The sequence below is a fragment of the Oncorhynchus mykiss genome, chromosome 9 (assembly GCF_013265735.2).
Source record: "Oncorhynchus mykiss isolate Arlee chromosome 9, USDA_OmykA_1.1, whole genome shotgun sequence".
In the NCBI taxonomy this organism is placed as follows: domain Eukaryota; kingdom Metazoa; phylum Chordata; class Actinopteri; order Salmoniformes; family Salmonidae; genus Oncorhynchus; species Oncorhynchus mykiss.
The window spans coordinates 11782480-11796969 of NC_048573.1; the positions used below are offsets into that span (position 1 = coordinate 11782480).

Sequence of the window (14490 nt, forward strand, 5' to 3'; positions counted from 1 at the left end):
CACCAAGCACCCCTGGATGGAGAGCATGTTGTGCCTTGCACAAGGGCAAAATTGTAGTTAAGGGATTGTTGTTAGGATGTGAACCCAGAAGCCTTCTAGTTGCAAGATCAAACCCTCCAGTTACAGGGCCATCTGCTTAGCACACTGGGCTACCTACCTGTAGAAGCCTCCACCGTAGATCCACACCATCACGGTGAGGTTGTGAGGTCTGGGGGAGGTTGGTACCCAGACATTGAGGTATAGGCAGTCCTCACTCATCTCCCTGTTGGAATCAGATCAAATCAAACTGGATTTAGTGAACATTGTGGTCTTGCTAGCTACCATCACAACTGGTATAATTTAAAATCCATTTAAAAATCACAAAACACACTTTACCGTAAAATAATGAAAGGAAGTAAAAGAGAATAAATAACATGAAAACCAAACGTCCCAAATGGACCCGTTTCCTACATAGTGCACTACACGGACAAGTTCTGGCCTGGTTTAGATCTTATCTGTCGGAAAGATATCAGTTTGTCTCTGTGAATGGCTTGTCATCTGACAAATCAACTGTACATTTCGATCATCCTATTTTTCCAACTTAATTGAGGAAAATCAGAACAATCCGAAATGTATTTTTGATACTGTCGCAAAGCTAACTAAAAAGCAGCATTCCCCAAGTGAGGATGGCTTTCACTTCAGCAGTAATAAATTCATGAACTTCTTTGAGGAAAAAATCATGATTATTAGAAAGCAAATTATGGACTCCTCTTTAAATCTGTGCATTCCTTCAAAGCTCAGTTGTCCTGAGACTGCACAACTCTGCCAGGACCTAGGATCAAGAGAGACACAAGTGTTTTAGTACTATATCTCTTGACACAATGATGAAAATAATCACGGCCTCTAAACCTTCAAGCTGCATACTGGACCCTATTCCAACTAAACTACTGAAAGAGCTGCTTCCTGTGCTTGGCCCTCCTATGTTGAACATAATAAATGGCTCTCTATCCACCGGATGTGTACAAAACACTAAAAGTGGCAGTAATAAAGCCTCTCTTGAAAAAGCCAAACCTTGACCCAGAAAATATTAACTATCGGCCTATATCGAATCTTCCATTCTTCTCAACATTTTTAGAAATGCTGTTGCGCAGCAACTCACTGCCTTCCTGAAGACAAACAATGTATACGAAATGTTTCAGTATGGTTTTAGACCCCATCATAGCACTGAGACTGCACTTGTGAAGGTGGTAAATTACTTTTTAATGGCATCAGACCGAGGCTCTGCATCTGTCCTCGTGCTCCTAGACCTTAGTGCTGCTTTTGATACCATCGATCATCACATTCTTTTGGAGAGATTGTAAACCCAAATTGGTCTACAGGGACAAGTTCTGGCCTGGTTTAGATCTTATCTGTCGGAAAGATATCAGTTTGTCTCTGTGAATGGCTTGTCCTCTGACAAATCAACTGTACATTTCGGTGTTCCTCAAGGTTCCGTTTTAGGACCACTATTGTTTTCACTATATATTTTACCTCTTGGGGATGTCATTCGAAAACATAATGTTAACTTTCACTGCTATGCAGATGACACACAGCTGTACATTTCAATGAAACATGGTGAAGCCCCAAAATTGCCCTCGCTAGAAGCCTGTGTTTCAGACATAAGGAAGTGGATGGCTGCAAACTTTCTACTTTTAAACTCAGACAAAACAGAGATGCTTGTTGTAGGGCTCAAGAAACAAAGAGATCTTCTGTTGAATCTGACAATTAATCTTAATGGTTGTACAGTCGTCTCAAATAAAACTGTGAAGGACCTCTGCGTTATTCTGGACCCTGATCTCTCTTTTGACAAACATCTTTCTGTCCAAAAATTATGCCGAAAAATTAATCCATGCTTTTGTTACTTCTAGGTTAGACTACTGCAATGCTCTACTTTCCGGCTACCCGGATAAAGCACTAAATAAACTTCAGTTAGTGCTATATACAGCTGCTAGAATCCTGACTACAACCAAAGAATTTGATCATATTACTCTGGTGCTAGCCTCTCTACACTGGCTTCCTGTCAAGGCAAGGTCTGATTTCAAGGTTTTACTGCTAACCTACAAAGCATTACATGGGTTTGCTCCTACCTATCTCTCTGATTTGGTCCTGTCGTACATACCTACACGTACGCTACGGTTACAAGACGCAGGCCTCCTAATTGTCCCTAGAATTTCTAAGCAAACAGCTAAAGGCAGGGCTTTCTCCTATAGAGCTCAATTTTATGGAATGGTCTGCCTACCCATGTGAGAGACGCAAACTCGGTCTCAACCTTTACTGAAGACTCATCTCTTCAGTGGGTCATATGATTGAGTGTAGTCTGGGCCAGGAGTGTGAAGGAGTGTGACGGTGAACGGAAAGGCCTCTAACCCTATAACAGGGGATGAGTCACTGGCTTACTGGTGCTCTTCCATGCCGTCCCTAGGAGGGGTGCGTCACTTGAGTGGGTTGAGTCACTGATGTGATCTTCCTGTCTGGGTTGGCACCCCCCTTGGGTTGTGCCGTGGCGGAGATCTTTGTGGGCTATACTCGGCCTTGTCTCAGGATGGTAAGTTGGTGGTTGAAGATATCCCTCTAGTGGTGTGGGGGCTGTGCTTTGGCAAAGTGGGTGGGGTTATATCATTCCTGTTTGGCCCTGTCCGGGGGTATCATCGGATGGGGCCACAGTGTCTCCTGACCCCTCCTGTCTCAGCCTCCAGTATTTATGCTGCAGTAGTTTATGTGTCGGGGGGCTAGGGTCAGTTTGTTATATCTGGAGTACTTCTCCTGTCTTATTCGGTGTCCTGTGTGAATTTAAGTATGCTCTCTCTAATTCTCTCTTTCTTTCTCTCTCTCGGAGGACCTGAGCCCTAGGACCATGCCTCAGGACTACCTGGCATGATGACTCCTTGCTGTCCCCAGTCCACCTGGCCGTGCTGCTGCTCCAGTTTCAACTGTTCTGCCTGCGGCTATGGAATCCTGACCTGTTCACCGGACATGCTACCTGTCCCAGACCTATTATTTGACCATGCTGGTCATTTATGAACATTTGAACATCTTGGCCATGTTCTGTTATAATCTCCACCCGGCACAGCCAGAAGAGGACTGGCCACCCCTCATAGCCTGGTTCCTCTCTAGGTTTCTTCCTAGGTTTTGGCCTTTCTAGGGAGTTTTCCTAGCCAATGTGCTTCAACACCTGCATTGCTTGCTGTTTGGGGTTTTAGGCTGGGTTCCTGTACAACACTTTGAGATATCAGCTGATGTACGAAGGGCTATATAAATAAATGTGATTTTGAACAGAGTCCTAAGAGCCCTAGTCAAAAGTAGTGCACTAAATAGGGAATATAGTGCATTTAGGGACGCAACAAGAGGATGTCTTAAACAATCAACCAGTTAGGGTTCCACATCTCAGAACCCTGGAACATTTCAAAGTAAATGTAAACCTGTTTGGGTTCCACATCTCAGATCCTTGGAACCCGGGGAAAGAAGTGTCAATGAACTGATAGCAGGCGTTGGGGTAGGAGCTAGCGTCGAACACTCCCGACCACGGCTTCTTTGGCTCCGCCTTACGGAAGCGCTTCTTGCCCAGCGGGGGCTCGGCGAATGGGATGCCGAGGAAAGCAGTCACGTGACTCCTGTCGGGCGTCGGTAGGCGGATGCCGCGTAAGCTTCCTGCCCGCGTTGTCACGATGAGTTCCGGAGAGTCGCTCTGGGAACAAGAGAGTGAGGCGAGGAGCGAGAGGAAGACGGTGGAGGTCTTCATGATGTTGTTTTCTGTGTTGTTTACTTCCTGGTTCTGGTTTCAGGTAGTCAGAAGTGTGTGGTCTCTGTTCTGTCTGGAGTCCCTCAGATCTAGATAAAGAGAAATAGAAAAAGAGGAAGAAATAATGAATGAAAGATAAATATAGATATATAACTGTCACTTTAGTGTTAGTTTCCTTACATTTTGCATCATTCCATTACTAGATTATTAATTTGACTTTAATTTCTCTCATGTTCCTGTGGTTGTTCCTGAGGGGGATCAATAGTGGATTATATTAGGCTAATGTGTTACAAGTTGTGCAATCATTGGGGACATGTAGCATATTTGAATCATTATGGAACGCAGGCCATAGGTAGCAGTTTAAATCTGGAGCACGACTGGACCGTTGTCATCACAGTTACATGAAGATGATTAGGGTAGATTTATAGGACTACTCTTCCAATTCTTCATGGATTGAACAATCGCACAATAGAACCTTTCAGGATGAATTAAACCACTATTTTTGATTTGCCAATATATTGTGTGCATAAAGGCTCTCCAACCCTGTTGTTTTTATTATTCATTAATACTTTCCTAACCCTAAATAATATACAAGATCAGAGTATTTTTATCACTTAAAAGGAGACAAATATGTGTGTATTTACATGGCTTTTTTTCCATTGTCCCTAATATTCTTGATCGTTCTCTCCATATGTTCTTGTGTCTGTCGAGAACATTCGAATTAAAAGGGTACACCAAATTTAAAAGGGATGGCTTTAGATAAACGTGTTGAAAACCCTATTGATTGAAAACTCCACGAGAAAATCTGTTGGCCAGCAAAGGTTTTTCAGCGGATTAATAAAATGTATTCAGCACGTGCAAGAGAACCACGCCTGCAAAGCCTGTTATGCACCTGCATAAGATAATAATACCGACTACTGAGAAGTGCGTAGGAAAGGCGTGGCGTCCAGGTGGTAGTCGAGGTAAACAAGACTTTGTTTCAGTTAAAAGACTTTACGTGTGCCTCTCTCGCGCTCTCTGTGTGCCCACGCGCCACTCACAAGACGCCACCCTCCTGCTTTTAATCAAATTATAGAGCACATATCTATCCATCAACCTAGGCCTATCCATCAATCTATCTATATGGAGTAGCCTATATCTTGTAACGTGTAGATTAGACATATTGCCTATAGTCTGTAGATGATATGGCGTTATAGCAGCAAACCAAGCCATCTTGTTTTGACAGTAGCACCATAGGCAGACATTATGTAACATCAAGGAGCATCACACACACACACACACACACACTCCAGGTAGAGTCCTGGTTACCCAGCTGCATTACCCTGCTGCTGTGTGTGTGTGTGTGTATGTGTGTTATGTCACTGCCAGCTGAGGTAAACATACATCAGACATTCCTGACCTGGCCAGGAAATGTCTGTCTGTCCTGATCTTTCCAACATGGCACAGGATCAAGGCAATCAGGCTAGACTATGAAATTGGTTGCAATGGTAAGCGTTATTAAACGGAAAGACATGGAAGGAGACAGTCATGAGCTATTGGGCAATGAAAGAGAATAGGCGTAATAATAATAATATTAATAGTAATAACAGGCCTACAATAAACACTGATTTGGCCTACATATTCCGTGTTGCTCAACGCACAGATTTGACACAATTGCATTTGCAACATAATAATAAACCTAGCTATATAATCCTGTATGTTGCGTTTCGCATCAAGTGTTCATGTAACAAACACGACGCCCACTGTCTATAAAATCTATTACAAGCACAACAGACGAGACATCGGCAATGTATGAACCAAACAGATGTGTGCGAGGAGAGGAACGCCAACAAACACACGTGTCTCGCTCAGTGGTCTCACCATGGATGGCGCGTCACACGCAACATCGACAGCACAGTAGCTATACCCCACCACACACAGTCACCCCCCTCTCCCTCCTCCCTCTCTCACTCTCTTTCCCACAATATCCAATTGCATGATCATGTTGCCGGGGTGAATGAATATCCCACATTCGAATGTTCCAATTCTATTCCACTCACCGACGAGAATGACAGAGGAGCGAGGCTAGATCGTGTCATTTCCAGCAGAATGTCTATAAAAGGACAGACAGCAGCTGCTGCACGCACTGAGCTCGAGCCGAACCGAGCGCGCCACTGGGCTCAGGCTGTGCGTTTGACCTTCCCTGGCTAGTTAGTAGCCTAGTGGGTCCAACCCGGCTAAAGACGCTGTTTCGCAGAATCCCCTGGGAGACAAGCGATCCTCGCCCTGTCAACCTATTTAGACGAAGTTAAACCCAGTGTCCTCGGCACAGTTAGAGGGTGAGTGAGGGTTTCTGGTCGGGGAGCAAAGACGCGCGGTTTAATTACGGTCTTCGCTGCTTTGCTGTCAGCCCTAGGTGTTTGTGCCCGTCTCTCTCTCTCTGTATTGAGTGGGGGTAGTGACCCCTTACTGTGCTGTTAGGACGGCGGGGGAGACTGCCGCTGATAAAGCGCTCCACAAATGAAAAAAAAAAGAAAAGTAGTAGGCTACTCAGAGGAAGTCTCGCGAGAAGCCCCACTGCCCCTCTCTCAATTCAAGGGGCGTTATTGGCATGGGAAACGTGTTTACATTGCCAAAGCAAGCGAAATAGATCATAAACAAAAAGTGAAATAAACCTATTTTTTTTACAATAAACATTCGTTCCAAACGAATAGAGACATTTCAAATGTCATATTATGGCTATAAACAGTGCTGTAATGATGTGCAAATAATGAAAGTACAAAAGGGAAAATAAATAAACATAAATATGGGTTATATTTACAATGGTGTTTGTTCTTTACTGTTTGCCCTTTTCTTGTGGCAACAGGTCACACATATTGATGCCACCTACCTCCAGTTCATATTTTTTGTTTGGTGCACCTGGAATCAGCACACGCACGCACGCACACACACACACACACACACACTACCCCAATAGAACTTACATGATGAAGATCAATGTACTTGGCTATACATGGAGAAGTTATAAAAGCCTTCTAAATGTAGTATAAAAACTAAGAACATTTTATAAATGAGTTCCCAGGTCTAAACCAAACATGTCTTCTTCAGTTTAAGTGTCAGAGAGACAGATAGTAAAAGTATAAACCTATTACACTGCCTTGAATGATCTGAATGAAGCCTTGACATACCGGTGTGATAAATGTTAGATAACGGCAATAAAGTGAAGTGAAGCGTGATGTGCTTACTGGTTCAAAATGGCTGCCGCTCATTACATCACCAAAGTGAAGGGAAAATCTAGAGACACAACTGGTCAGCAAACCCATGTTGGATTTAGAGTGTTAAGGGGTGGGGTTTAGGGAGTTAGGGTTATGGAGATGCCATTCATGTCCATTAAATCAATCGCACCCCGGTGCTTTGATAGTGGAGGAGTTGGATCTATCAGGCGCACCTCTTAAATCACCTAGAGTGACTTGGTGGAATACACACTGTACTGCATATCCCATCCATTATTAAAATCAAATCATATTTTATTAGTCACTTACACATATTTAGCAGATGTTATTGTAGTGCTATGCTTCAATGTATGCTACATTGTGAGACTTTGGCTCTTTTGGGTTCAGAGAGCAGGCTAGCTTGATACACAACAGCATCTCAAAACATTATTAAGTTCAACGTTCAAACCAATTTTAATAGATTTTCGTTGAGTCATACATTCTCACTAAAAACTATGTCCAAAATGGCACCCTTTCCCAGTGCACTGCTTTGGACCAGTGCCCTTAATGCTCTGGTCAAAACTGGTCAACTATATAGGGAAGCAGTATTTACTGGCAGAGACATGACTTGCCTTTATTTCCTGTTGTCTGTGTTAGGTGATACAGTAACTCTACACAAAGGTTTTGCATACAATTATTACTGGATTAGCTTAATGATTACTGGAAACACAAACCTACCAGGGTCTACAAAGAGACACAATAGGTGTGTGTGTTTGTGGGGCAGTTTCCACAAAATCCGAAGATGATAGACCACTTTCCCCACCCTTCCCGATTTAATAATTCATATTTGTGTATTCATAAGTACCATATTAGAAGATATAATAGCCCAGATAACCTGCGTCAATGCTATCATTGACATGACACAACCAAGTTACATTGCCTGACTGTCACTGACTCCTCCATTGTCAGAGCATAAAACCCAATAATCACATAAATGAGGTGATGATGATGTGTGCATTGGTAACAGTGTTTGTTATTTTATGGTTGAAGATTGCGCTGAGTATCTTCCCATCTTGTCCCTAGTCTTTTGGTTCCAATCCATTAAGTATTATGCAAAATTATGACACTTACACGCCTTATGAAAATGGCTACATGAACCCAGGTAGGTTAGAACACACACACACACACACACACACACATTAATGGGTCCAAGGGTTAGACAGACACATACTGGACACGACACCCCAAGGCTAAACCCTGCCATTCAGACCTGGGGGAGCCAGAGGTGTGTGTAGAGGACAGGTGTGTTTAGAGTACAGGTGTGTGTAGCGTTCAGTACACCATTCTGACAGAGAGGTACATCCACCAGTGAGTGGATCAGGACTAAGCATCGTAGAGAGAGAGAGATACCTGGACCTAGACGATCATCATCATGACCATGACCAGCATTAGCCGCTCCTGGATCTCTGGGATAATCATCTGCCTGTTTATCACTGCTGGTGAGAATGCTTACTCTGCTGATCGGCACTTTACAATAGGAAACCAATTATTGCAGTTTAGAAGTGTTTATAACGGTTTCAACATATATCATCTGTTCGATATAACAATTTATCACAGGTTATTCAATATTAACGTTTATAATGTGTTAAATATTACACTCTTTAACCGGTTTGATAATACAATTTAAGAAAGTCTAATGCTGTTTCTAAAATACAGTTTATAACCTGTTCAATATTAGTTTCTGAAAGTCTATAACAGAGGTACTAAACTACCCGTCACACAACCTTACGAGGTAGCAAAGGTCCGGATGGATATGGTCATTATCAGCGTAGTCACAAACCCCAAACGTGCAACCCATGTGACCCCAAACTGTTCAAATCAAATGTCATTTATCACATGCGCCGAATACAACAGGTGTAGACTTTACCGTGAAATGCTTATGAACCCTTCAACTATGCAGAGGACAAAATGATTAACATAAAGACAAATAGTAACTGACACAAGGGGAGTAAAAGACCCCTCTTATTGTCAGAAAGAAGGTTTTGCAGATCATTTCCTGCAATTCAACACATTTTGCCATTGGGCAGAGAGAACATTTCACAGTTTTAAAGCTAATTTCCTGTGATTCTACACATTTTGTCATGTCTTATGATATCTAAGTGAGTCAACAAAATCAATGTGGGCCCCCTGGGGGTTGAGGCCCCAATGGGCATCGTAATAACTACAAGACCTAGACAGCTGGTATCTAGCATGGGCTAGTTGATCAGCTGGAAATTATAAATAGATATCTAAGATCTGTCAGTGAATGACATAACAAGAGGAGAACTGTACTACCACATTCTCTCAATTGAACCTTTTGCATTCTACTATTACAACTCTCAACTGCAATAAATTGAAAGCCTGATTGTGTTCTTAAATTAAAAAATATAAAAGTCGGGATCCGCGGTCCGTATTGACCCCGTTCTGGATCTGGATCCAGACCGCGGTCCGCCTTTGAGTATGGCTGGTCTATAAGTTGTCCAATATTAGTTTTTGAAGGTATTCCACTCTGTAAAGCGGGTTATTGAAAAACTGATGATATGAGAGGGCTGCTTAGGTGTTGAAAATAAAAACCCAATAGTATTAAAGATTCTTGACACTCAAACCGGTGGCACCTATGACCATACTCCGTTTACAGGCATTTCAATTTGTTGTCTTGCCCGTTCACCCTCTGAACGTCAGACACACACAATCCATAAGGCTTAAACAGCTTTCTTTAACCTGCCTCCCCACCTTCATCTACACTGATTAAAGTGGACTTAACAAGTGACATCAATAAGGGATCATAGCTCTCACCTGGATTCACCTGGTCAGTCTATGTCATGGAAAGAGCAGGTGTTCTTAATGTTTTGTGTACTCAGTGTATAAAATATGTCAACATTATTAAAATGACCGGTGTTCAATGACTATGTATTTATTATATTTATTGAACCTTTATTTTATCAGGGAGTCATACTGAGACCAAGGTCTTTTTAAAGATGAATAAAACATATATAAAAAAGGCAGCAGAAAGAAAAACACGGTCATAAAAAACTAACACATTCATCAGTATTAATGTCCTAAATCAGCTTTCTCAAATTCCCTAAAGGCACCCAAACATCAAATTTAAGAATATTTTGAAGATTGTTCCACAAATATGGTTCAATAAAACGAATAGTTTATTTACCTAACTCAGTAGAGACCTAAGGCATTTCCAGAGTTAGACTTCCCTTAGAGCAAGTATGGTAACTCTTATGTCTAAAGTTGAGTAATAATGTTTAACTAGAGTGAAAGGGCATAACAAATTAAAACATAGCGATGTATCAACCTACGTGACATCAAACCACACACCAAACCTACCACAAACCAACTTTCTGGTAGAGAATGCAGTGAGGAGTACTAAAATTGTTGCCATAATAAAGCACAGTGCGCTATGATGAACTACATCTGACGGCTTTAATGAAGTGTCAGCTGTGTTCCTATAGATGACGTCACCATAGTCTAGGACTGATGGGAACATCGACTGAATAATCTGCTTTCTACTATTTAACGAGTGGCAGGAACTATTTCTATAGAGGAAGCCCATTTTCAGCCTCCTGAGTGGCGCAGTGCAAGCTGTGCCACTAGAGATTCTGGGTTCGAGTCCAGGCTCTGTCGCAGCCGACCGCGACTGGGAGACCCATGAGGCGGCGCACAATTGATTGGCCCAGCGTCGTCCGGGTTAGGGGAGGGTTTGGCTGGCAGGGATGTCCTTGTCCCATCGCGCACAAGCGACTCCTGTGGCGGGCGGGCGCAGTGCATGCTGACACGGTCGCCGGGTGTACGATGTTTCCTCCGACACATTTGGTGCAGCTGGCTTCCTGGTTAAGTGAGCATTGTGTCAAGAAGCAGTGCGGCTTGGTTGGGTTGTGTTTCGGAGGACGCACGGCTCTCGACCTTCTCCCCTCCAGAGTGAGGGATGAGACAAGATGAGACAAGACTTATTCACATAATTGTTCAGACCATTTGCTATGAGACTCAAAATTGAGCTCAGGTGCATCCTGTTTCCATGATCATCCTTGAGATGTTTCTACAACTTGACTGGAGTCCACCTCTGATAAATTAAATTGATTGGACACAGGAAAGGCAGACACCTGTCTACAGTGCATTCGTGAAAGTATTCAGACCTTTTCCACATTTTGTTTCCTTACAGCCTTATTCTAAAATCGATTCAATTGATTTTTCCCCCTCATCAAATCAACACACAATACCCCATAATGACATATATAAAACAGGTTTTAGAAAATTTTGCAAAAAAAAGGAAAACGGAAATATCACATTTATATAAGTATTCAGACCCCTTACTCTTTGTTGAAGCACTTTTGTCAGAGATTACAGCCTTGAGTCTTCTTTGTTATGACGCTGCAAGCTTGGCACCCCTGTATTTTGGGAGTTTCTCCCATTCTTCTCTGCAGATCCTTTCAAGCTTTATCAGGTTTGATAAGGAGTGCCGCTGCACAGCTATTTCCAGGTATCTCCAGACATGTTTGATGGGGTTCAAGTCCGTGCTCTGGCTGGGCCACTCAAGGACATTCAGAGACTTGTCCCGAAGCCACTCCTGTGTTGTTTTAGCTGTGTGCTTAGGACTCATTGTCCTGTTGGAAGGTGAACCTTCACCCCGGTCTGAGGTCCTGAGGTGCCTGGAGCAGGTTTTCATCAAAGATCTCTTTCTACTTTGCTCTGTTCATCTTTCCCTTGATCCTGACTAGTTTCCCAGTCCCTGCCACCACCATGCTTCACCGTAGGGATGGTTCCAGGTTTCCTCCAGACGTGACGCTTGGCATTCAGGTCAAAGAATTCAATCTTGGTTTCAACAGACCAGATCATCTTTTTTCTCATGGTCTGAGAGTCTTGTTTCTCATGGTCTGAGAGCTGGTTGTTATGTGCCTTTTACTGAGGTGTTGTTTGCATCTGGCAACTCTACCATAAATGCCTGATTGGTGGAGTGCTGCATAGATGGTTGTCCTTCAGGAAGGTTCTCCAGGCTTCACAGAGGAACTCATCAGATTCTTAGTCACCTTTCTGACCAAGGCCCTTCTCCTCCGATTGCTCAGTTTGGACAGGCGGCCAGCTCTAGGAAGAGTCTTAGTGGCTCCGAACTTCTTCCATTTAATAATGACGGAGGCCACTGTGTTCTTGGGGACCTTCAATACTGCAGAAATGTTTTGGTACCCTTCCCCAGATCTGTACCCCAACACAATCCTGTCTCGGGGCTCTACAAACAATTCCTTCGACCTCATGGCTTGGTTTTTGCTCTGACATGCACTGTCAACTGTGGGACCTTATATAGACAGGTGTGTGTCTTTCCAAATCATGTCCAATCAATTGAATTTAGCACAGGTGGACACCAATCAAATTGTAGAAACATCTCAAGGATGATCAATGGAAACAGGATGCACCTGAGCTCAATTTCTAATCTCATTGCAAGGGGTCTGAAAACTGATCAATGGAAACATTTTTAATTTTGCCCAAAAATCTTTAAACCTGTTTTCACTCCGTCATTATGGGGTATTGTGTGTAGATTGATGAGGAGAAATATGAAGTTAATACATTTTAGAATAAGGCTGTAATGTGGAAAAAGTAAAGCGATCTGAATACTTTCCGAATGCAGTGTATGTAAGGTCCCACAGTTGACAGTCTTCCGACAGATGGCGTCACTCTTACACAATGCTCGCCCCTCAACCAAATTCCTATCCACAATAATGGCCTGAAAAAACAGAGATACACAGAAATCCTATTTAATTGCTTAATAGTTGGAATTCTATATATGCACGTCCATGGATACAGTACCACACAATTCTAGGGCAGCCGATATGTAACTTGTGTTTCACTTCCTCATGATCACAGCAGGTTGAATTGCCATTGTTCCAGACAGCTTGGCAATGTAGCTGCAATAAATCCGTTTTTAAATCGGGATCGCTGATTGTGATAATATATTTCTCTAAAATACTACAGAACATCAGAACTACCTGGACTGTTGACGCATCAATGCAACACATAGGTAGGTGTATTATACTTTGCTTGACTAATGTACACTACCGTTCAAACGTTTGGGGTCACTTAGAAATGTCCTTGTTTTTGAAAGAAAATCACGTTTTTGGTCCATTAAAATAACATCATATTGATCAGAAATACAGTGTAGACCTTGTTAATGTTGTAAATGACTATTGTAGCTGGAAACGGTAGATTTTTTATAGAATATCTACATAGGCGTACAGAGGCCCATTATCAGCAACCATCACTCCTGTGTTCCAATGGCACGATATGTTAGCTAATCCAAGTTTATCATTTTAAAAAGCTAATTGATCGTTAGAAAATACTTTTGCAATGATGTTACACAGCTGAAAACTGTTGTGCTGATTAAAGATGCAATAAAACTGTCCTTCTTTAGACTAGTCGAGTATCTGGAATTTGTGGGTTGAATTACAGGCTCAAAATGGACAGAAACAAGTACTTTCTTCTGAAACTCGTCAGTCTGTTCTAGTTCTGAGACATGAAGGCTATTCCATGCGAGAAATTGCCAAGAAACTGAAGATCTCGTACAACGCTGTGTACTACTCCTTTCACAGAACAGTGCAAACTGTCTTTAACCTCTTTCTATTCTGGGTAGAGCCAGTTTGCACTGTTCTATGAGTCAAATCAAATCAAATTTTCTTGGTCACTTACACATGGTTAGCAGATGTTAATGCGAGTGTAGCGAAATACTTGTGCTTCTAGTTCTGACCATGCAGTAATATCTAACAAGTAATCTAACAATTTCACAACAACTACCTTATACACACAAGTGTAAAGGAATGATTAAGAATATGTACTGTGGCAGACCAGGGGGTTTGGTCAAGACGTTTTCACAGATCAGACACAGACAGAGTATGATTAGCTCGGTTTTCAAGGGTGTTTATTAAATAATAAATCAAAAGAAAAGGATAGGTGTCCCCGATGAGACCCTTTCCGGGATACCGTCTTCTGGGCTCCGGGTCTTGCTGTATCCTGTAGGGGCACACAAACTCAACTCCCTCATCTTAGCTCGGGCACCGTCTCCAACTACACGGAAGTCACCTTACTTCCCCCAGTCCTCTCCTGTGTGCTGCCCTTCTGGCAGCTTTATGGGGCTTGTACAGCTGGTGAGCAATCAGCCCTTGATTAATAACCAACTCCCCGATCAGCCCCAGTTAGTCCTGGGCGGAGAGCACGTCGAGACCTGGCACGTCCAGCAGATGGAGCCAAGGCGTCGTGATGTATACTCCATCTGTCATCAGGCCTCGACGAGACTCCCCCTGGTGGCTGACCTGCCATACGCCACTGTGCATATAAATATATGGATGAGCGATGGCCGAACAGCATAGGCAAGATGCAGTAGATGGTATAGAGTACAGTATATACATATGAGATGAGTAATGTAGGGTATATAAACATTATATAATGTGCCATTGTTTAGGTGACTAGTGATACATTTATCATATCCAATTTTGAATTATTAAAGTGGCT

General features: G+C 42.7%; 1 protein-coding gene across 1 annotated transcript in view; it reads right to left on the bottom strand.

The window, feature by feature from the left end:
- Window positions 1–6286, bottom strand: part of LOC110532912 (acetylcholinesterase-like) — a 29621-nt gene extending 23335 nt beyond the window's left edge. The window contains exons 1-3 of the mRNA XM_036987330.1: window positions 5797–6286; window positions 3438–3846; window positions 158–262 (exon numbers count right to left, since the gene is read on the bottom strand). Of these exons, the coding sequence (XP_036843225.1) occupies window positions 158–262; window positions 3438–3757 (425 nt within the window). The 5' untranslated portion in view covers window positions 3758–3846; window positions 5797–6286. The remainder of the gene's footprint in view (window positions 1–157; window positions 263–3437; window positions 3847–5796) is intronic.
- Between the last annotated feature and the right edge of the window lie 8204 nt (window positions 6287–14490).